At 39.1% G+C, this 24,125-nt stretch overlaps 1 protein-coding gene across 1 annotated transcript in view; it reads right to left on the minus strand.

The window, feature by feature from the left end:
* Positions 1-10: 10 nt before the first annotated feature.
* The window catches only part of LOC125140009, a 38,936-nt gene continuing 14,821 nt past the window's right edge, over positions 11-24,125 (minus strand). Inside the window, exon 2 of the mRNA XM_047806767.1 lies at positions 11-1,042. Within this exon, the coding sequence (XP_047662723.1) occupies positions 380-1,042 (663 nt within the window). The 3' untranslated portion in view covers positions 11-379. The remainder of the gene's footprint in view (positions 1,043-24,125) is intronic.

The raw sequence follows: 24,125 nt of genomic DNA on the forward strand, positions 1-24,125 counted from the left end.
TCAAAACCATTTGATCTGTGCTCAAAATCAAACAATGCTTTCAAAACATAAACCCAGCCAGTCAATATATATAAACACTCATCAGCATTCATTAGACACTACATCAAAAAAATTGAGAACACAGCGTCCAGGACATGTAGTTATAGAGAAAAAATGTTTATTGCATTGAGAAAATAATTTTGCTATAAATAAAAGTAAATAATTCACAACTCAGTACAGCAAATATATTGCATACTGCAAGTACTACAAGTAATACAGTATTGAATTTCTGTATTTTCAGCATAATAATAAAGTAAGCCCAAAGAACAAACACAACTCTAAATGAAAATCGTTTTACACAAAATATTGTGCAATTGCAAAATCAAAGTCAATGAGAGACTCATTCCACCTTAGCATCCTGTCTTCGTGCTAGGTCCGGCCAGAGGACTTCGTCCACATCACATGCAATGTTGTCGCTTCCTTGGCAACGGGGGAAGAACCCTCTCGTGTGCCGAATCCAGCCTTGACAACACTCCACACCTATGTCATCACAGGCCAATTCCATTGCCTGTAAAACATTTACCCTTGTATATGTGTTAGCCATGTCATAGCCCTTCCATCGCCACGCAGAGAAAAACTCTTCAATTGCGTTGAGGAAAGTGCTGTATGGTGGAAGGCAAACTTTCATGAATCGCTGGTTGATGTTGAACCACTCAGGTATTCTGACACCACGGTGAAAGCTGACATTGTCCCAAACCACAACATAGACAGGATGCACTGCCTGCTGATGATCCTGCAAACAAAACATCCTGAAGACCACCCAGAAATGTAAGAAGATGGTCAGTGTTATATGGCCCAAGGGTTGCATGATGGTGGAGAACCCCCCATTGCTTATGGCTGCACATAGAGTGACATTGCCACCATGCTGGCCAGGGACTTCCACAATGGCATGTTGGCCAATTATTTTCCAGCCTCTCCTTCTCCTCTTCGCCAGATTGAACCCTGCTTCATCTACAAAAATATATTCATGGGGCCTTTCCATGGAATCCATTTCAAACACCCTCTATATAGAAAAGAGACAAATAAATGGTTTTGTAAGTGTCACAGAAAGACATACTTCTGCGAAAGTGTATGTACATGAACAATATATGTATGTATAGGAAGTGTATACTCTGAAATGGCTTATATTCTAGACAACTGATTTGATCACATCATTAGAAACAAGTGTGAACAATTTTGTGTGTAAACGATGACAGCTGTGTTGTAATTGTGTTTTTTTTTGCCACATGTATTTACCATTTTGCAACACAGAAATGTTGCAAAATGTGTTTTAGTGAGTAAGAATGTGTTTAGAGTTTTGCAAAAAGAGTGGATGAGATTTGCAAACAGTGACTTAACCTGAACTTGTTTAAGGTTTTGCCTACAAAGTGATTGATTCGGCAAATGGGTTTAGGCCACTGAGCATTGGGTTCAGAGAATGGGGTTTAGTGTTTTAGCAATTGTGAAATACTGTAATAAATGTATTATTTAATTGATATATTTCCACAACAGGCATATTGTGTTGACTTCAATGTTTAGCAGTTTATTTTCAGCTGAAATATGAAATTAGCTACTCATATTTCATGTCCGCCAGCTTGCAAATGGTGGCTCAGTCATCCATGACTCATAGCTATTTCAATTTTATATGGGTTTAATTCCTGCCCCTGTGTGTGTCTGGAGTTTACATGTTGCAACTTTGCTTTGGAGAGAGAGAGAGAGAGAGAGAGAGAGAGAGAGAGAGAGAGAGAGAGAGAGAGAGAGAGAGAGAGAGAGAGAGAGAGAGAGAGAGAGAGAGAGAGAGAGAGAGAGAGAGAGTTAGTTTAAAATGAAATCTTTAATCTGATTAAAAATGAGGTTATATTCAATAGAATTATAGCAAGTGGCAGAAATATAACAATGTCTAGTAATAAAGAATAGGTAAAAATATTTAAAAGAAATAATATATGTGATTATTACACAGTCCAGAAGATCTAAAAGACAATAAAGAGAGTTATTAAAGTTGTCATGCAGATTATTAGGAAAAGATCATATCATTTGATTATTTCACTTTTAACTTCATGTTAAATTAATTCCTTTACGTAACCTGGAATGAACAAACATTACATTCTTCCATATTGTATCAGAAAACGTCACTAACTTTCCTTGGAAGAGGAAACTAAAGGTTAAAGAAAACATACAATGGTGTAAGAATGAACCCACTGTACAGGATCTCTCAAGGACGACATCACTTCCCTGCACAAATGCTTTTGCTAGAATTGCTATAGATATGAAGTTGAACTGAAATTTAATCAGACAAATTGCATTACAGTCATTACACCAAATCAGGATAATATGGGAATAATGCCTAGAGTAGTAATGTCAGTCTTATCTAGAAAGGTTTGGTGTGGGTCCAGGCTTTCATTGCATCAAGGAGAACAGAGAGCCTACTAACACAGATCAACTGAATAATTATGTGGCTAAATAAATATCTGATTAAATCTGCCGGCCCTTTGTGGATCAGATTAGACACATGAACTAGGACCAGGAAATCCAATCACTCTCTATTCTAAATGCTTTTAAAATATAGCTTGTGCTCAATTTTATATAAACAAACAAACAATCAAACAAACAAATAAATAAATATTGATTGTGGAATAAAATGTAAACAGCAGCATGCAAGTACAGGTCTGGGCTTTATTAAAATAAGTCAATGCAAACAAACCAGCAGGATCAGATAACATTCAAAAACTATAGATGGATAACTGGTCATGTGATCAGCAAACAGGAAAAGACATGGGTAAACAAATATATAATATATGATGAAGCCAGAGATTTAGTCAGGCACATATAAAGATGTGAATAAACCGGGATTATGGTATCGTGCAGGTCTTGTGATCATGGGTAGTGGATAAGCACAGATGGATAAGCACAGATGCTGTTATGGAGTAGGGGAACACTGCAGCAAAGAGCCTGTCAATTATTATTTTTCAGTTTTTTTGCATCAGCTATTTAAATACCTCCTTATGTCCATTAGCCACGTTACATTCGAACAAGCTGTCCATAATGTTTGCATAAAAAATATATATATGCATTATATAATGTGTATCATTACCTGGAAACAACAAGAACACAGAGTATATACAGTTTTGAACTCTTCCAGTTAACTTCTTATACATCCCACATTCTGCAATATAATATCTTACCAGCTGAATCCAGACTGTATTCCCAAGGCCACTGAGAATATTTATGTCTTTAACAAGATGTTTAATGGGAATTCAACCGGTTCTTTTCAAATGGCCAAAATCTTTCTGGGGTCCTCTAGTGGCTGCCTGCGGTACAATTTTTAACCCCAGCATCTCCCATATTAGTGAATGATGAAGCAGCCAAACATTCATTTAAGATTTTATTTTGCTTTCAATTAATGCAAATGTCAGAGCAAAAAAAAAAAAATCAAAATTTATTTTAATAAAAAAACTTTTTTTCAATTAGATTAAATTAGCTACTAATATTTACTGTGCTTTGATTAAAATAATGCATAATCAGTTACCTAGTAAATGGTATCTCAGTCAGTCATGACTCAAAGCTGTAAAATCTCCTTACAACAGTAAATTCAATATATTTTGTTGAGGACTACAAATTAGGATTTTATGTAATAATTAATAATAGTGAACTAGCCACGTTGAGTTAGCCGATGCATCGCTTTGAGGGCCGTATCTACTGTGTGCACTGGATTTAATTTTCTCAAGACCAAACAATGCTACATTTATCATCCTTTTGCATCGTGTAGCTTGATGGGGGTGTGTGTGCATGATTTACCTGGGGGAAAGATGACAGCAGGGGGCACTATGGGAAGAATGCAAGTGTAAGTTCTGGGCAATGTTCTGCTGAGAAAGTTTTCATCCTGGCATTCATGTGAACTTACCATCTACCTAAAGTTTTGCTCCAGAACAAGTAAAGTACGCTGGCTTCATTCAGCAGGATGATGCTCCCTACTAAGTGTTTATTTGGTCTCCAAACTCCCCTGATCTCAATCCGATAGAGCAGCTCTGGGATGTGCTGGAAAAACAAGTCCGATCCACTGAGGCTCTACCTCACAACTTACAGGAATGAATGGACCAGATGCTAGCATCTTGGTGCCAGATTCACATGTCAGATTCACTTGTGGAGTCCATGCCTTGAAGCTGTTTTGGTGGCATTAGGGGAATCTACACAATATTAGACATGTGTTTTTAATGTTCTGGATGATGATGTGAATGTTGATCCCACCGTAAATTGCAAAGTGCATGTATTGATACCCATAAGACTCCTGATATATAAATAAATCCTGCTTGAATTAAATGCCTTATGAGAGTAAATGGCACCATGTCATTGGATGCTCAACATGAGGCCATCATTATACAACAATCCTACATCTGTTATGTATACTCCCTCACTAACATGGACAGACAACTTGGCAATACCATGAACTGGTTCATTCATTTCAGAATTGTTTTCAGGTCCTGGGTATAAAGTTACCAACTTGTGCTATTGAGGGATTGCTAATGTTGTCATCTTTTCAGCTCAGCTTGCATATGAAAATGAGTCTTATAATTGGATTGAAGGATAAAAAATAAACTGAATATACAAGAGTACAGTATGAGTCATGTATCCAGTTAAAGAAAATCTGGTTACAATTATTTTTAGACATTTTTATACTATTTAGACGTATTAGTCAAATGCCATATAGGGAAAGATGATATTTAAATTTATTACTCCAGTTAAGCAATATATGACGTCTGATATTAAGTAATTTGTCAGTTTCTTTTGTTGATTCTTTCTTGTGAAATGTGATGAAAGATGTCTTTAAAAATAGAAGCTTTAAAACAGTCATGTCAGTGTTGGCTAGTATTAACCAAACAAATGAACATTCTTATTGTGAATTTAAGCCAGAGACAGATGGATGTAAGCTCTTTTTATTTAGGTTTCCCTTTATTTTTTTAACATACAATGTTAATGCAAATAAAGGGTGAGAACACAAAACCAGAACACTGACAACTAGAATACAACTGGAAACATAATACGACAAATTACGACTGTAAATTTAATCATAGTATAAAAAAAGTGTGCAAGACCTTACAAAAGAAAAATTTATGTTAAATAACTGGAGGGATGACATAGCTCTCTCAATGGTCTTATTAATATACGTTATATGTATAAAATATGTTTGTAATCTATATTTATAAACTATGAACAAATGTATAGGTGATCTGTGTTGCACATGCTATGATACTCACACTATGATACACAACATTCCTTTTTTTTCTTTCAGTCAGTTGTGGTTTGTCTTGTCCTGTCATGTCCTGTTGTTTTAACATACTATCATGTAAATGTTAATGCTCAATACAAAAAGTGTTTATAAAATAGATAAATAAATGTGCAAGACTATGACTGCATTTTGTAATCATGATGATGATGATGACGCACTGCGTACTGTATATGATCGACAAAACTGGATGACTTCATTCTGCCTGAACAGTGAATCTCACTTTATGCTGTGACATGGCTACAATCTGGTGTAAACAGCATGAATCCTTGTGTCAATGTTGCTTGGTGTCTTGGCTGTTGGCAATGTATTTCAATGGTAAATGAATTCTTGGCACACACCTCTCTCAGTTTTCCAGTTCTACATATCTTGAATGTATACCACACACATGTGATAAGAGTAGGTTAATAAGATGGTCAAAATGATGCTGCTGAGATAATCGGAACCAAATATCTTAAACCCTTTGGGTATATTAAGCATTACTCCAACAAATTTCCTGCCATTGTTTGTCACGTAATCAAATCCCTTCGTGTAAGCTCAAATTAGTCTGGCTAGTTTCTTTAATCTTTCATCAACAAGGCACTTCATCCTACAGAATTGCTGCTCATTGCATTCTTATTTTCTTTGCTTCATTGTTTAAAAGATAATGAGGTGCATGAAAAACCTTCTGAACTACTCAAAACAAAAGACACTGAGCTCAAATTTTCTAAATATGCAATATATAAAGTGGCAGAAGAAGGGCCAAAGAACTGAAGAAAAAAGTTGAGACAAAGATGAGCAGGTGAGGACAAAATGTGAGCAGACTTACAGGAGCAGGTGAGGACTATAACTTTGGCTAGTAGCCCAATCAAAAGTGGAGATTGACATTGACAGATGCCTTTATCCTGAGCAACTTACATTTTTTCTCTCATTATATACAACTGAGCAATTGAGTGTTAAGGGCCTTGTACAGGGACCCAGCAGTGGCAGTTTGGTGGACCTGGGATTAGAACTTGCAACCTAGGATTGACTAAGAATGTGGTGGATTATGGCTATGTTGAGAGGCAGTTTTCACAAGTTTGTTTCAAATAAATCAAAAGGGATGAAAAGTAACACATAGGTTCAGGTTTTATAGATGAATAGATTTTAATAGATTTTAATACTCCAGCTTTGGATGTATTGTAACTATATAAAAATGTATTGTAAATAATTACTTATTATATCCATGGTGGCTATACTATGAAATAATGGACTGTTTCAGGCTCTTAGCATGATGGCAGATGGACAGCAGAGGGAGATGTAACAACCCATGACGTTTAAATCTCTGTTCGAGCTCAGAAATACAATTGAACAACCACTAAATTTGTATGAGAGTATGAAGTATAAGAAGTGTTTCTGCTGTTTTTACACTATATGTAAAATTTCTGAACTTTACCAAACTTATCAATTTATAAATCTATACATTTAAATTGTATACTTCTTTTTCTAATTTTCTTAAGATATTTTAATATAATCAAATTATTTAAAAAGCTTCATTCTGTATTAAATCAATTATTGTTTCCATGCAATTCAAATAATTTTTTTTATTTTTTATTTTACTTGTTGTTGCCGCTAATATTTATATATCGATCCCTGTTCTTTGTTCTTCTGAACTCTGTCTTTAAAGGCTTTAAGTCATTTCCACCAAGAAACAAAAATATCTCCTATAGTGTTTTCCTTTTGAATTTTATCGTTTGACAGATTTCTTGTTATTCTTTTTATAGATTACCCAGTACTGAACTCCACCACACATGTTCTTTCCACCCACCTACAGTTCATTTCCCTCCAGGTCTGAGTCGGATTATTTTATACAAAACCTATAACCACACTGCAAGGGTGATCTTAACAAATCAAATGTGAATTGAAATGTCCTTTCTTGTATTAGTTGGGTTAACTTAAACCATCTGAAATGCTTTTATATACCACGACTTCTCGCTGCTAAATAATCGATGTCTAAAATTTGCTTGTTAGCTATACTGTAGTCAGGGTCGCTAATATTTATATAACTGAATCTGGAACCTGAATTCAATTATATAATTGAATCTCTGAAAATGAGGATACAAGATTCTTAAATTCTATTTAATTAAGGGTTTTTTCCCCTGAATTAAATTAATACTTATTTACTGATGCATTCACATATCTTGGCACTGGTTTGCGGTTTGCAAACATTTTTATAAACAAACAAAAACAAAAAGACTTGCTGCAGTTCAATTATTTTAAATTTAAAAATGCTAATCTAACACCCACATAAATGCTGTTGCTACTTCCTCTTTTCTATTATTATTATTATTATTATTATTATTATTATTAATTTTTGTGATATCAGCCATATCTGCGTCTTGAGGACTGCCATGAGCGTTCATTCAAAGGTTGCATGCATTTTTATAAATATGCACTTGTATGGATTGTCTGCTTATTAACTATTGACTAACTGAAGTGGTTAATTGAGTTAGCTACTTAGAAATGTAACTTCAGTTGCTTCCTGCATAGAATTAATGATCAGATCCTTTGACATATTGCAAACAAGTGTGTGTCTCATTAGTTGTCCATTATTTTCTCACTTCACAGCAGGCAGGATTTTTTTCTTCAGTATTAAGTTTTTTTCCCCCTGAATTAAATTAATACTTATTTACTGATGCATTCACATATCTTGGCACTGGTTTGAAGAAACGGATGATTTATATCAAATAAACATGAAATAATTTTGTGGTAATAACAGCATAAACCACCAAAGAAAATGTTATTAGAAGATTTGAGAATTTCTCATTGTTATTTTCTTAATAACAGATAACAAATAATCTATTTAAAAGATCCTGTGGTTAATGTAGGTCAGATGGCAGGACATAGTAATCCCTAAAGTGTGTCTTCTTCAGAGTAAATCTACAGAATACTGTAAGATTGTTTGGCATTGTTCCACAGGGATTGTTTTTTTCCATGTGTAATTACTGCAGCAGTAAATGTGCAGCTATCATCATTATAACAGGAGACATTTTCTCAGTGAGCAGTCTTTGAAAGAATCCTTGCATTAAAGCTAAATTCTGCCAACTACAAAGTGAGCTAGGGCCGCCCTATCGTTCTCTTAGGCATCGTGTTAGGTTTCACTGTCTACTCCTACACTGCGTTTGTGCTTAGACTGCAGGATGTTGTGATGATCACTTGGCAATCTCTCTCTAGTATTTAGTCCAGCACAGTCTGAACTCAAGAAACCATGGCTGTTGATTATGTTCAGGTGGCAGGAGATGGCAAATGTTCATTTCTGGAACATAAACAAGTGGAGATAAAATGAACATAAGAGGAAATATTGAGCTTAATGTAGATCATAGAGAAGTTATGTTATGATTTGTTTAAATGAATAATAGCTAGGTTGGTTTTGTATGACATTTAAACAACGCAGAACAAAAAAAGAAGTTTAATTAGGTCTCATTCATTCATTTTTGGTGGCTGAAATATACTGTAACAGCGTTTGGAGTTCAGCTTTATCCGCTCTAGAGGCATAGTACAAGTATATTTTAGAACTGATCTGACTTGTGATCTAACATTAGTCAGCTTTCACTAATACATCAGATTATGTTACAGTATTAAACAAGGGTGTCTTTGTATACTCCATAACCATAACTTATGTATTTTTATACATAAAAATTATCTTGAAAATATCTTAATGTAAAAATTATTACATTATCTTATATATATTTTGGCACAGCAAATACTGTAATAAGAGCAGTGGTATATGGTCCAAATACCATATAATCAGTCATATTTTGCTTTCTATCATGGATTCAAAAGGCCTAGTTAAGATTTAAAGTATGTAATTATCCCCCACATCAAAAAAAAAAGACGGGCGTAATTTGCAAGTACGGAATCAGACAGAAATCTGCTGCAATTTAAAGAGAAGCTGAGACAGAGTGTGTGATATGCCCCCTGGAAGAGTCCACATGCTGATCAGACTGCATGAGTGAGTCATTAGTGCTACTCTCAGTGGTGGATCCAGAACATTTTGCTTGGAGAGACTAAGGTGGGACACAGAGCTGGGGTAGAGTGGTCACATGATATGGATACTTAATTACACATTGTCTACATGGACAAATTTCAAATTTTAAGCTGCACACACACTCGCATGCCTTTAAAGATGCCAACACATGTCTTTAGACTGCGGGAAGAAACCTACGGGAAGAACATGCAAACTCGACACACAAGGCAGAGACGGGAATCTTAAGAGCAACCCTCAAAGTGCAAGACAAACATGCTAACGCTTAGCATGTTGCCACTGTGGTCATTTTACATCTGACCTAGCTGATCATCTGATATCTCAGACATAATAAGCAAAAAAAAAAACGTTATAAAAAGCAGACCTAGGAATAAACTGACTGAAAGATTTATTCTGCAGAAATATTTTTGTAATTTTATGCTTTAGAAGTATGCAGCACTTTCGACAGTAAGGTTCTTCCCAAGGGCAATGGCAGTCTTTCTGCAGTAGTGAAAATGCTTGGGTTTTGAATTCTTTTCTAATTTAATACAAACTTTTTATTACAAATGATCACTGACAACTCATGTAATATCTTAACAAAAATATTAAAAACATAAGATATTGAAAATTTACTTTCATTGTTCTCAGTATTTAAAACTTCTAAAATCTTCTTTTTATCTCAAACTTTTGGTCCCTAACATGTCTGTCTGTCTGTCTGTCTGTAATCAGATTAATAAAATTTAAATATATAAGGGGTGCATTGCAAGGACACTGTCAGTATCTGAACCTGTTTAATTCTCCATATACAATCTTCAAATTAAAAACTGATGCATGTGATCTAAACTGTGTGTTTGTTTTAGCCTTAACTAGTGTGTTTACAAGATTGTTATGTTATAATGCTATAGTGCTTCCCCATCATAAACCCAAGTATTAATATTGTAATTAAAGGGAAACAGAATTACTCCTAATGCTAAATGTATTTATTTATTTACAATGAAATCCAGATGCATCCAATGATGCAATATGTAATATAAGATAATCTCTAAATCTATAATATGTATATATTTTGAAAAGATTTTTCTTTTCTTTGAGAGCTGGCACTGCTCTCAACCAATTCATGCTCTATTACAGTTACAGTAACTTAAACGGTTTAATTTTTAGCAACATATTAATATGAAAGGACAAATTCAGTTAGGAACAAGCAGCTTAGAATTGTGTGATGAAAATAATGTTACAAATGAATAGATTTTGTTTCCTAAAATCCAAATTGAGCAGCATCATAACAGTTCTGATAAAACAGTTGTGCCCATAACCACCCCAGACCACCCTCTTAACTCCAGGTGGAGATCTATTCAGAGTTTTATGGCAGGTGCTAGTATATCCATGAATAATATAGTTACTCACCCATTCCACTGAATCTGATCTGAATTAATATCTGCTTCTGTTGCTGCTAACTAGGGCACCCAATGGTGTGAGCATGTGGTTCAATCTGTCCAATTAGTCATAAGAATGGAGATTCAAAAAGACATCTATGACATGTACATAATTTGATCATCATTTCTATAGCAAACAACTGACCATACACCAGTCATCCAGTCATTTTGGAAATAATTTTATATTAATATTTAGTGTCCAAGTTTCTAATACTTTGAAAAGAGTTAGATATCTTTACACACTTTCCATGTACTGCCAGGCTAGAGCCATCTGTGCTGTCAACACCAATGCCTGTCACCAAGCTTCAGAGGTGCATGTTTACACACACACACACACACACACACACACACACACACACACACACACACACACACACACACACACACACACACACACACACACACACACACACACACACACACACAATTTGGCAAAATCTTGTTTTTAAATTTAAATACACCAGACTTATTTTGACCATTTTGTGGCATTGCCATGAAGGCACTTTTATGGATTACACACAGATACAATGAAAAATGGCTTCATGTGGTTTAAAGGTCACACAGCTGCTGACTCTGAGATACCCAAATCACATGTTTCCACAATGCTCAAATTATCCGCTGTCCTTAGCAGTCATTCAAGAGCTTGGACCTTCTACAACTACCAGTGTGCACACACACACACACACACACACACACACACACACACACACACACACACACACACACACACACACACACACACACACACACAGGCACTGATTAGTGGCAGAAGTGCCAGTGGAACCTTAATTACACACCCCCATATCTTTTTTCCTTAACTCGATGCTTTGTAATTAGTGGCGTCTCAAATCATCTGGATTTGGTGTCTTGGGAGTCCACAATCAATAGGCTTTTAATAAGAAAAGAGGAGTGATGCAGAACAATATGAGAAGTGAGAATAAATTAAAGTTCTGTTTATAAAACAGGTCATAAATATTTCAAATATTTAATTTAAATATTTATCTTTAAATATACCATTTTGTATGCAATATTGATTCATCCAAGGTTGTGAGACTGCATTTGAATATGCCCTGCAATTTTCAATCAGAGGATGGAACTAACAAAGCCAGTAGTCAGTGCTGGACTAAGAGCGGTGCTCCAAAACCCATCCAAATTGCCATGCGGTGATTACCAGCATCTCGCTGTCTATCTGGCTGGGCATTTACTTTGTGAACATTTTCCATGTGAATGAATTTGCTTTTAAAATAATTCCTGCTTTATTATATCATCTGTTTCCACCTACAGTAACTCTATCCTCAGCATCCACTACTCTCGCACCAATTACTTTCATATCCTCATTTAACACATCTATACTGTATATCTTGTCTTTGGCCTTCCTCTTGACCTCTTACCTGGCAGCTCCATCTTCAACATCCTTCTAACAATATAACCATATCCCCTGTCTGTACCTGTCCAAACCATCTCAATCTAATCTCTCTGTCCTTGTCCCCAAAACAGCCAACCTGAGCTGTTCCTCTGATTCTCACTCCTGAAGAGAACCTCAACATCCTTATCTCTGCTACCTCCATCTCTGCCCCATGTCTTTTCCTCACTGCTACAGTCTCCAACCCATACAGCATAGCTGGTCTCACTACTGTCTTGTAAACCTTTCCTTTGATTCTTGCTGACACTTTTCTGTCACACAACACACTTGACACTTTTCTCCATCCAGTCCAACTCACCTACACTCACATCATCACCTCTTTTCCACACTCACCGTCGCACTGGACGGCTGAACAAAAAAAAAAACTTCTGCACCTTACTGACCTCAGCCCCCTGTAACCTCACTGTTCTATTTCCCTCCCTCTTGTTAAAACACATGTTTTCTGTCTTACTGACTTTCATTCCTTTTCTTTCCAGTGCAGACCTTCACCTTTCCAGGTGTTCCCCCACCTGCTCTCTACTCTCACTACAGATCTACATTGTCACAACAAACATTATTGTCTATGAAGATTCCTGTTTGACTTCATCTGTCAACCTGTCCATCACCTTAGCAAACAAGAAGGGACTCAATGCTGATCCTTGACGAAGCCCCACCTCCACATTGAACTTCTTTGTCAGACCTGCAGCAAATCTCACTGCTGTCATACTCCTCTCATACATTACCATAACTCCTCTCTCAGCATCCTGTTATACACTATCTCTAAAGACGCAGTGCAACTAGTTCTGACCATCTTTGTACTTCTCCATTAATATTCTCAGAGCAAAAATTGCATCAGCCTAGCTTCCACTACTCTTTTCCATAGCTTCATTGTGTGGCTCATCAACTTTATACTTCTGTAGTTGCTACAACTCTGCAAATCGCCCTTGTTCTTGAAGATTAGCACTAGAACACTTCTCCTCCATTGCTTAGGCATCTTCTCATGCTTTAAAATCCAGTTGAACAACCTAGATAGAAACCCCACTGCTGTCTCTCCTAAACAATTCCACACCTCCACAGGTATGTCATCTGGACCAACAGACTTTCAACTCTTGATTCACATCAAGATATTTCCTTCTCTACAATATTCACCTCTTCTTGTCTTTCCCTCTCATTTTCCTCATTTACTAGCTCCTGAAAATATTCCTTCCATCTTCTCTGCACACTCTCATCACCTGTTAGCACCTTTCCATCTGTATTGTTAATCACCCTTATCTGTTGCACATCCTATCCCATCTCTATCTCTCTGTCTCACTAATATGTACAAGTCCTTCTAGCCTTCCTTCGTGTTTAACCTGGCATAACCTGGAATCCACTCTTATCGTATGCTTTCTGTTTGGCCTTTGCTGTGTCCCTTCTCACTCTGCTCTGTGATTCCTTTTAATCATGTCTATTTCTTCTGTCCTTTCTATGTCCCACTTATTATTAGCTAGCCTCTTCCTCTGAATGCTGTCATGTACTTCCTTGTTCCACCACCATGTTTCCTTATCTTCTTTTCTTAACACCAAACCTGTCCATCGCCTCCTCATCACCTTTGTTCCCCTCTTCAACATGCCTGTTGAAGTCTGCTCCAATCACTACTCTCTCCCATCTGGGAGTGCTTTGTAACACCTTATCTAACTCACTCCACAATCTCTCCTCTTCTAACTCACAGCCTATTCATGAAGCATAATCACTGACAACATTCAACATCACCCCTTTAATTTCTAACTTTAAACTACCCTGACTCTAAAAGCTCTAAAACATTTCTCACAAACTCATCCTTCAGAATCACTCTTACCCCATTTCTCTTCCTCCACACCCTAATAAAATAGTTTATATCCCACTCCAATACTATGTACTTTGCTCCCATTCCAACTAGACTCCTGCACACATAGTATGTCTACCTTCCTTTTCTCCATCATGTACGCAAGCACTTTACCTTTCCCTGTCATTGCCAACGTTAAGTGTCCCTATCCTCAGACCTGTACTGTACTCCTACCTTTCTCTTCTCTCTCTGTCTATGAACCCTTATCCCTCCTCTCCTTTCATGACAACAGTAGTCCAATTTCCACTATCACCCTGTAGGTCATCAATGCCGGTGGCGTTTTTTGTTAACCCAGGCCTCTTTAGATTTGGCACGTTTTGCACCACATGTCCTTCCTGACACAACCCTATTACTTGCACATCTTTATTTATCCAGGCCTGGGACCAGCTCACTGGCTTGCAAACACTGTGGCTAGATTACATTTGAATTCTGATACTCAAGGATAATTAAATCTAGAGCTAATAGAAGTTCAATAGATCAGCTGCTGGTCAAATGTTTCAGAGGTAACTTGCAGTGAGAGGTGTGTTGGATAGACTGCTTAAACACAAATTGTCCATAAAAGCTGGGAAATGTGAATTTTATTTAACTACCATTTCTTTTTTGTGCATGTTCTCTCCTTATGGTGTGGATGTTCAGGGATGTAAAATTCAACCTATCCTGGAATGGCCACACCCCAATACTATCTAGCTTCAATGGGTTCTACATAAAGAGTTTTAAGTATATTAAAGCTCTTCTGACTACTCTCCTCAAGGACACCTCACGCAGGCTTCAAACACTCATTCACTACAACTGAGCCAACTGGATCCTACCTTGTGCCTTTTGTGGTGGAGGTGGACACTTCTGAATTGAAAATTCACCAGAGTAGATTCACCAAAGTAGATTCACCAGGTTTCAGTCTTTTTTCAAGAAGTTCACATTAACCAGTGGAATAATGAAGTCAACACACTTACCATCAATCTGGTCTTGGAGGAGTTGCAGTGTTGTCTGGAATAAATCCCATTTATGCTGAATGTGGGCAACCACATCCAAGGCAGGTGACAAGCAGATGGTAAAGACCAATGCATCACAATAAGTCTAACATAAGTAGTGCCTTAATAGCCCATGGAGCCCCAGGTCTTAGTACTCATTGTAAAGCCTTGCTCTTTTCAAACTAGCTAATGCTGTGTTGCCTATGACTAAAAAAATATCACAAATCAAAAGTCATATTTATGTAAGGGAAAAAAATGCATACAGTATGTATGTATACTAACTGGACACATTATTAGAGATACCCAGTCTTGTCCTTTGGCTGCTCCCTGATTAGGGGTCAAACAGTGGAATATTCAAGCCACATATTTTGATTTGGCACAGGTTTTATGCTGGAGATCCTTCCTGGTTTAACCCTCCCAGTTAACCCCTCAGTGGCTGGATTGGTTGCCTGCCCCAGGAATCGAACCTGGGCCGTGGTGGTGGAAAGCATGTAATCATGCCACTGGACAACCAGGGACAAATTAGGAACACTTGTACATTTATGTAATTATTCAATCAGCCTATCATGTGGCAGAAGAACAGTAAAGTCAAGAACATCCGTTAATGTCACAGTAAAAATCAGAATGGACATGTCTTGTTTTGCTTCTAATTATTGGCTTGCTTTATGTATATATCCAAAATAACAACATTTCTGTCTAATTTTTGGATATTCATAAAAAAATGACAACAGAGTTGTTATTGTCTTGCTGGGTGGGTTTTCATTATATAGGACATCAAACTCACACCTACTTTTTGTAACCACTATAAGCTGGTCGCTCTCAATTACACACAGGAGCACAGCCAGTCACCAACATTTTTTTAAAAAGAAGGAGAAAACCAGTCAACCAAGATGACACCCCTCACATTTTTAACTCATTTTCTCCCTTATTTGTTCAATTCCCACATACCACATTTACTGTACATTTACAGCATTTGGCAGACGCCCTTATCCAGAGCAACGTACATAAGTGCTTAAATCTCTATCATTGGATATATTAATTCTTAGGTTACATACTTAAGATACAATGAGTTTAAAACATTGTTCAAAGCTACAATTAAAAGTGTCAAAGGTTTTTTTTTTTTTTTATAAATGCAAAAGATAGAGAAAGAAGTGCCAGTTGAAGTGTTTCCTGAATAATTAGGTCTTCAACCGCCGTTTTAAAATAGCCAGTGAATCAGCTGTCCTGACCCTAGGAAAAGTTCAATCCATCCCCTTGGTGCCAGAACAGAGAAAAGTCTTGTAGTATACTTGCCTCTTACCCTGAGAGATAGTGGAACCAGTCGAGCAGTGCTGGTAGGTTAGGGTGCGGGGTGCAGTTGGAGGAGTGATGAGGGCTTTGAGGTAAGAGGGAGCTGGTAGGCCAGCATCAGTGTTTTGAATCTGATGCGTGCAGCTACCGGAAGCCAGTGGAGGGATCGCAGCAGTGGGGTGGTACAGTATGTGAGAACTTAGACAGGTTGAAAGCAAGCCATGCAGCTACATTTTGGATCATTTGCAGAGGACGAATTGCGTTTATAGGTAGACCTGCCAGCAGTAAGTTGCAGTAATCCAGTCTTGAAATAACAAGAGACTAGCCCTAACCCTGAGCAGCCTGTATGGACAAAAATAAATCCTTCTAATGTTGTAGAGAAGAAACTAGCATGAGCCAGTCACATTAGCAACATGAAAGGAAAAGGGCAGTTGATTTTCCATGGTTACCCAAAGGTTGCGTGCTGTTGCTGAAGGTGAGGTCAGATCGTTGTGCAGGGATATAGGTATGAATCACCTGGGATGAACAGCAGTTCAGTTTTGCTAGAATTGAGCTTTAATTGATGAGCAGTCATCCGTGATGATATTTCTGCCAGATATGCTGAGATCCAACCAGAAGCTGTGGTATCTGAGGGTGGGAAAGAGAAGATAAGTTGTGTCTCATTAGCATAGCAGTGGTAAGAGAACCCATGTGAGGAAATAACTTCACCAAAAGAGTGAGTATACAAGGAGAAAAGAAGAGGACCAAGTAGTGAGCCCTGTGGGACACCAGTGGAGAGTCTGCGTGGAGCAGATGTCACTCCCCTCCATGTTACCTGATATGAGCATCCTTCCAGGTAGAAAGCGAACCATTCCCAAGCTGATCCACAAATCCCAAGACTCCAGAGGGTGGACAAGAGAGTCTTGTACTGTAGTTGATCGTATCAAATGCTGCTGAAAGGTCAAGGAGGATAAGGACGGATGACAGTTTGGCTGATCTAGCTGCATGTAGTTTCTCAGAGACATCCAAAAGGGCTGTCTCTGTGGAATGAGCTGCTTTAAAGCCAGATCTTGGAGGGATGTTCTGTGGGATCTTGGGATCTTGGAGGGACGTTCCGGTTGGGATCTTGGAGGTTGTTCTGTGAGAGGTAGACAGACAGTTGATTATAGACCAGTAATTCTTAAAGTGTGGTCCGTCAACCCCTAGTGGTCCGTCATCAACCCCTAGTGGTCCGCGAAAAGATGACCTAAACTAGGCAAGTGTTTATAAAATCGTCACTTATTTAAGTTGATTTTTAATGTACTTGCGAAACAGTTCTTGCCATTCTGTTTTAATAATGTAAAAATGGATCGGTGGCTAAACCAAAGAGGAGTCATAAGAAAAGATCAAGCGTCCACTGAATGCAGCAAAACTACAGCACCACAAAGGCCCACTGAAGCCGGAACCGAAGATACCGAGTCACGGCCACTAGCCACAACACTCCCGCATACCACGGAGCTAGCGCACCGTGGAAAACCATGTGAGAAAGTTAGGTGAAAATATCACAATCCACAGATCTATTAGTTTTGTAAAGTACTAGTTTTTGTTTCATGTGTAAAATCCCAGTAATTTCAGTGATATTGGACATTAAGGGGAACATTCTTTTTCAGATTTTATTGTTAACATACTTACAACCATAGACTTCCTATACCCACCACCTCAGTTTTAAACTAATGGCTCTTCGGAATTGCATTAAGTGGAACCTAGGCTGTTACAGTATGTTTAATTGCATTTTTTTTCCCACATGTGCAGTTTTTTGTTCATATTAAGCTGCAACTCATTTCACATTTACTTTTTCAAATTAAATAAAAATTTATATAATAATTTCTGATCATATCATTGCATTTGTGTTTGAATAATTAGTTTTTGACTTGAAACAGTTGCATATTAAACTTAAATTTAGCTTATCCTTCCTATTTTGTTGGTTTTTGGGGGCGTGTTAGAGTGGGATTCTGTAGGTGGTCCTCAGAAAAAAATTGGAAGATAAAGTGGTCCTTGGGCTGAAAAAGTTTGAGAAACACTGTTATAGACAATGCGTTCAAGAATTTTTGAAAGAAAAAAGAGAAGTGATACCAGTCTGTAGTTACTGATGTGTGATGGATCCAGAGCAGGTTTCTTTAGGATGGGAATATAACCCTTGCTAACTTGAAAGTTGGTACCTGACCAGATGCTGTGGATCTATTGATGATAGTAGTAATGGAGGGCAGAAGGTCTCGTGAGGTCTGGAGCATAGTGGAAGGGAGTTGATCCAATGGGAACGAGGTAGGATTGTAAGACTGGATGAGTTGTAAAATCTCTTCTGCTGCTACAGTTCAGAAATGCGACAACGAAGGAGTGGGGGAATCCATACTCTGAGATGGAAGTGCCGTCGGGTCAGAAGTGAAGGTCCTACAAATTTCCTCAATCTTCTCATGGTAGAAAGAAGCAAAGTTTTCTGCAGTCAGGAAAGATGAAGAAGGTGGAGCCGGGGGCTTTAGTAGAGAAAAGATGATGTTGTGGAGCTTCTGAGGGTCTTGTGATGAAGCTTCAAACTTTTCCTTGTAGAAGGAAGTCTTGGCAGAAGTCACATCTGAGGAGAACTTGGCCAGGAGTGTACGGTAAGAATCAAGATGTGCATCAAGTTGTGATTTCTTCCACTTTCCCTCTGATGATCTTAGCTTTCTTTGACTGTTGCACAACACATCTGAAAGCCAAGGAGCAGAGCAAGAAGTTTTCTTGGGTTTAGTGGACAGGTCCATAAGGTTGAGAAAAGGTCCATAGTTGAGGAAAGAGATGAGAGTTAAGTATTTGTGGCCGAGTCCAAGGTATAATGAGGAAAAGGATCAGGAAAAGAAGAATGAGTGCCAGAAGCTACAGAAGAAGGGGAGACAGAATGAAGGTTGTGGTGGGTAAGAGAGAGGGGGTGAGAGGTAGTTTTAGGTAGGATAGTGAGTTAGGGAGAGTGATGGTGAAGGATACCAGGTGATGATCGGAGATGTGTAGTGTGATAGCAGTCATGTCTGTAGCTGGAGAAGGATGGGTGAAAACCAGGTCCAGGACATTGCCACCTTTGTGTGTGGGGATGTAGCTGTTGAGTGTCAGGGCGAATGAGTCGAGAAGAGTCAGGAGGGAAAAAGATTGAAGCTTGTCAGAGGGGAGGTTGAAATCACCAAGCACTATCAGAGTGGAGCTATCGAAAGGAGGACCAGGAGGGTGGTAGATAACAATGATAACAAGGTTGATTGGAGATGTGACTGAAATTGCATGGTATTCAAAAGAGGAGATGGTTAAATGAGACAAGAGGAAAGGTGTAAAGCATCATCTCTTTGACAACAATAAACCTGTACCACCACCCCTGACCATTTCTCAAGTCAAGAGGTCAAGTCAAGAAGCTTTTTATGGTCATTTCAACCATATATAGCTGTTGCAGTACACAGTGAAATGAGACAACGTTTCTCCAGGATCAAGGTGCTACATAAAACAAAGACAGAGCTAGGACTTAGTAAGTAGTCCTAGCCACATAAAGTGCAGCTGTGCAACCTGGTGCAAACAGTGCAAGACAAGACAGTGCAGGACAAGACAGACAAGACTGTGCAGACAAAAGTTTACAAGACAATACACAAAATACAAAATACACAAAATTCAGTACACAAAAGACAGTAAACAAAAAAACAGCGCCGACGAACCAGTGTCAATACTGTATGTAAATACTGTAAGTTCAGACAATATTGCGTGCAGTAATACTCGAATGAACACTGTCGAATGAACACACCTTTCTTAGCAGCAGGTCCCTGAGATAGTGTATAAGATTGTGCAAAAAACAGCAACAACTGAAATATTGTACAGTATGATCAAAATGACTGAAATGTTAGACAGTGTGTGCAAAGAGCAAAAAAGTAAAAAAAAATGTGCAAAACAGCATGTAAACAGTTTGTAAACAGTAAGCATGTAAACAGTTTGATGAATGTAAGCAGCATGTAAACAAGTCAATGTATATTAGAAGTGTGTGTATGTCGTGGCCTAATGGTTAGAGAGTCTGACTTGTAATCCCGAGCAAGGCACCGAACCCCCAAATTGCTCCCCGGGCGCCGCAGCATAAATGGCTGCCCACTGCTCCGGGTGTGTGTTTACGGTGTATGTGTGTGTTCACTGCTGTGTGTGTGCACTTTGGATGGGTCAAATGCAGAGAACGAATTCTGAGTATGGTTCACCATACTTAGCCGTATGTCACGTCACGTCGTGTGGTGTGGGTCTGTGCAGTCCATACAGTGTGTATGTTGTGCTCAGTACAGTTCAGTTCAGTTATTATGGAGTCTGATGGCTTGTAGGAAGAAACTGTTAAACGGTGTGGTTGTGAGGGCCCGAATGCTTCTGTACCTTTTTCCTGACGGCAGGAGGGTGAAGAGTGTGTGTGAGGGGTGTGTGGGATCATCCACAATGCTGTTAGCTGTGTCCATGATAGAGGGAAGAGAGACTCCAATGATCTTCTCAGCTGTCCTCAGTATCCGCTGCAGGGTCTTGCGATCCGAGATAGTGCAGTGTCCAAACCAGACAGTGATGCAGCTGCTCAGAATGCTCTCAATGGTCCCTCTGTAGAACATGGTCAGGATGGGGGAGGGAGATGTGCCTTTCTCAGCCTTCATAGGAAGTAAAGACGCTGCTAGGCTTTCTTGGTGATGGAGCTGGTGTTGAGTGACCAGGTCAGGTTATTTGGTGCTCTTGACTATCTCTACCGATGAACCGTCGATGTTCAGTGGAGAGTGGTCACTCTGTGCTCTTCTGAAGTCAACAACCATCTCTTTAGTTTTATCAACATTCAGAGACAGGTTGTTGGTTCTACACCAGGTAGTTAGCTGTTGCACCTCCTCTCTGTATGCTCCAGTGTTCAGTGTGGTAGTGATGGAGATGCTGTTCCCGATCTGGACTGACTGAGGTCTCCCAGTCAGAAAGTCCAGGATCCAGTTGCAGAGGGAGGTGTTTAGTCCCTGCATGCTCAGCTTCCCAATCAGGTGCTGAGGGATGATTGTGTTGAATGCTGAACTAAAGTCTATGAACAGCATTCATACATAAGTGTCTTTATTGCCCAGATGGGTGAGGGCTAAATGGAGGGCTGTGGCAATGGCATTGTCTGTGAAGCAGTTTGGACGATATGCAAACTGAAGGGGGTCCAGTGAGGTCTGGGAGGGAGGCGTCGCTATCACAAGCAGGTGAAGCTGTCTTGTAGTTTGTGATCGCCTGTATGCCCTGCCCCATGTGCCGGGTGTCCCCGCTGTCTTCAAAGTGGCTGTGGATTGTCTGGGCGTGTGTGCGCTTTGCCTCTCTGATGGCTCGGGACAGTTTGGCCCTTGCTGTTCTTATGGCCGCCCTGTCTCCTGTTCTGAAGGCTAGGTCTCTAGTCCTCAGCAGTGCAATCACGTTAGCAGTCATCCACAGCTTCTGGTTGGAGTGTGTAGTGATGGTCTTGGAGACAGTAGCGTCACCAATGCACTTCCCGATGTAACTCGTCACTGCTGACATGTACTCCTCCAAGTTGACGGAGAATGGTTGGTTGCAGCCTCCCTGAAGATATTCCAGTCAGTGCACTCAAAGCAGTCCCGAAGAACCGGTTTTGAGCGTCTGACGAGTGGTCTGTATGCTGGAATTAGCATAACAGTGATGTGGTCTGAGTAGCCACATGTTTGTGTAAACAAGATCCAGCGTGCTTTCACCTCCCGTGGCAAAGTGCACATGTTGATGGAATTTAGGGAGCACTGACTTTAGATTTGCATGGTTGATATCTCTGGCTATGATAAACAGTAGATCGCTAATAGCTCCGTATAGCTCTAGGAGGAATGTAAACTCCGGCATCTAACAGTCACAAACTCCACTGAAGATGAGCAGTAACTAGAAACAAGCACAGAGTTCTTGCACCATTCCGTGTTGATATAAACACACACACCACTGCATTTCTGTCGGCTCTAAATGAAGTTAGTCCGTCCAGCTGAATGGCGGCCTCCAGAACTCTGTCGATGAGCCGCGTCTCTGTGAAAACAAACACGCAGCAGTTTCTAATCTCTCTCCGTGTAGAGCGTTCAGAGTCGGATGTAGTTCATTTTATTGTCCAGGGAGCAAACATTGGAGAGTAGAATGGATAGGAGAGCCGGCCGGCTAGGGTTTGTTTTTAGCCTAGCACGGACACCTGCCCGCTTACCGCGCTTCCGCTTCCTCGTGCACCGCTTTCGCCATCCCCTCTCCTGGTCTCTGGTATCAGGCGACACCGGGGACTGGAGGTCTGGTCTCCACAGCAAGCCGAGGTCACGTAGCCTATCCAGTACATCATCGTGCAGCTTGGTTGTTAAACGATTTCTGTACTTTATTAGGTCCTGGTGGTTGTATACATGAACACCGCTGTCTCTGGCATCCATGTAGTAGCAATGGTCGGGCTAAAAACTGTAAATAAAAACCAAAAAGTATTGAATCCGGAGAGGCCGCTGTGTGCTACTGCCGTGCCGCCAGTGGGAAGAGCAGCCAGTCAGATCTCCCCTATCTTAAGACAGCTACCAGCATGAGCTTTTTCCAACACCCCTGAGCTATGCGACATTCACCATTCACTGTGACTGACAGGGAAAAGAAAGCATGCCCTCTGTCCCCATAAAGAACATTTGTGCAATAATGACTGGTATCATTGGGATTAAAACTCATAATCTTCTGTTTAATGATCTTTCTGTTCTGCCCCAGGATTGTTCTCTAAATGCAAAGCTCTATTGTCTTTAGAAATTAATAAGAGTACATAACGATTCCAGCTTCAAATAACCAATGAAACCCTGCCCCTGCTTAGTGTACACTATATGGAAAGCATGAAAAGGACACTTAGTAGAGAACATGAGTTCTCACATTTGAGGTAAAACAGAGTTTGAGAACGTTTGAGAAGAACAGTTATTATGTTTTCATCAAAACCTTCTTACAGCATGGTGATGTTTTATCCAAGACCTCACTCTCACTTTCATGAATCATTCTGTCATATGTGATTGGTTTCTTGGAGTCTATATTGGTTGTGATCCATTCTTTATTAGAAAGGAGAAAGCCTCTGTCTGCCAAGCCCAACCTGGCTAGTATTATCTCTTTGGATTTTTTCTTGTTCAAGATACTGACAAGAACAGCATACATTGTACATGAAAGCGCAATAGATGTAATAAAGTGTGAAGAGAGATAGACAGAATGGTGTGAATAACCTTGGGCCTGAATAGAAATCAAGATCTAATGGTCTGCTTTTCCCTCTCTTTTTTTCTTCTTTCTCACTCTATAAATATCTCTGTCTATGTAAAGCATCAGAGGAGGTTGTTTCTCCGTGGGAGATTTGTCCATCACACATGATAGACAAATCACACCAAAGAAGTCCATTAACTTCAAAGGAGGAACGGCACAGAGTGTTTCAGTGGGCTTAACTCATCCTTTTAGCTTATATTTAGCTGCCGTTCACATGTTTATGAACTAAATGCTGAAACAAACACATGTACAGTATATACACACATTTGTCTGACAATCCTTGTAATGACTTTCCATTGTCATAATTGTTTATGCAGCCACTTAATGCAAAGCTAAAAGTGCCTGATATTGATTTCTTTATGAGAATACTATCCTTTAATCTCTGGAAATATATAAAAGCAGACACAGACACACAGACACATTGAAAAGCTCAACCCAACATCTCAAGGTAAAATAGCACACATCATCTCAGGTCGCCTGATGCTTTTAAACATTAATTCAAATCTTCTGTTCAAAATGCCAAATTTTCAATGTTGATGTGATAATATTGTGTACGGTTGGGCTTGCGGATACACTTGAGATGATGTGGTGGGATGTGGGATGTTTTGACGAAGTAAGTGAGTAAAAATGGTGAGTGCTAGGAGA

The sequence above is a fragment of the Tachysurus fulvidraco genome, chromosome 23, assembly GCF_022655615.1.
Source record: "Tachysurus fulvidraco isolate hzauxx_2018 chromosome 23, HZAU_PFXX_2.0, whole genome shotgun sequence".
Classification (NCBI taxonomy): Eukaryota; Metazoa; Chordata; class Actinopteri; order Siluriformes; family Bagridae; genus Tachysurus; species Tachysurus fulvidraco.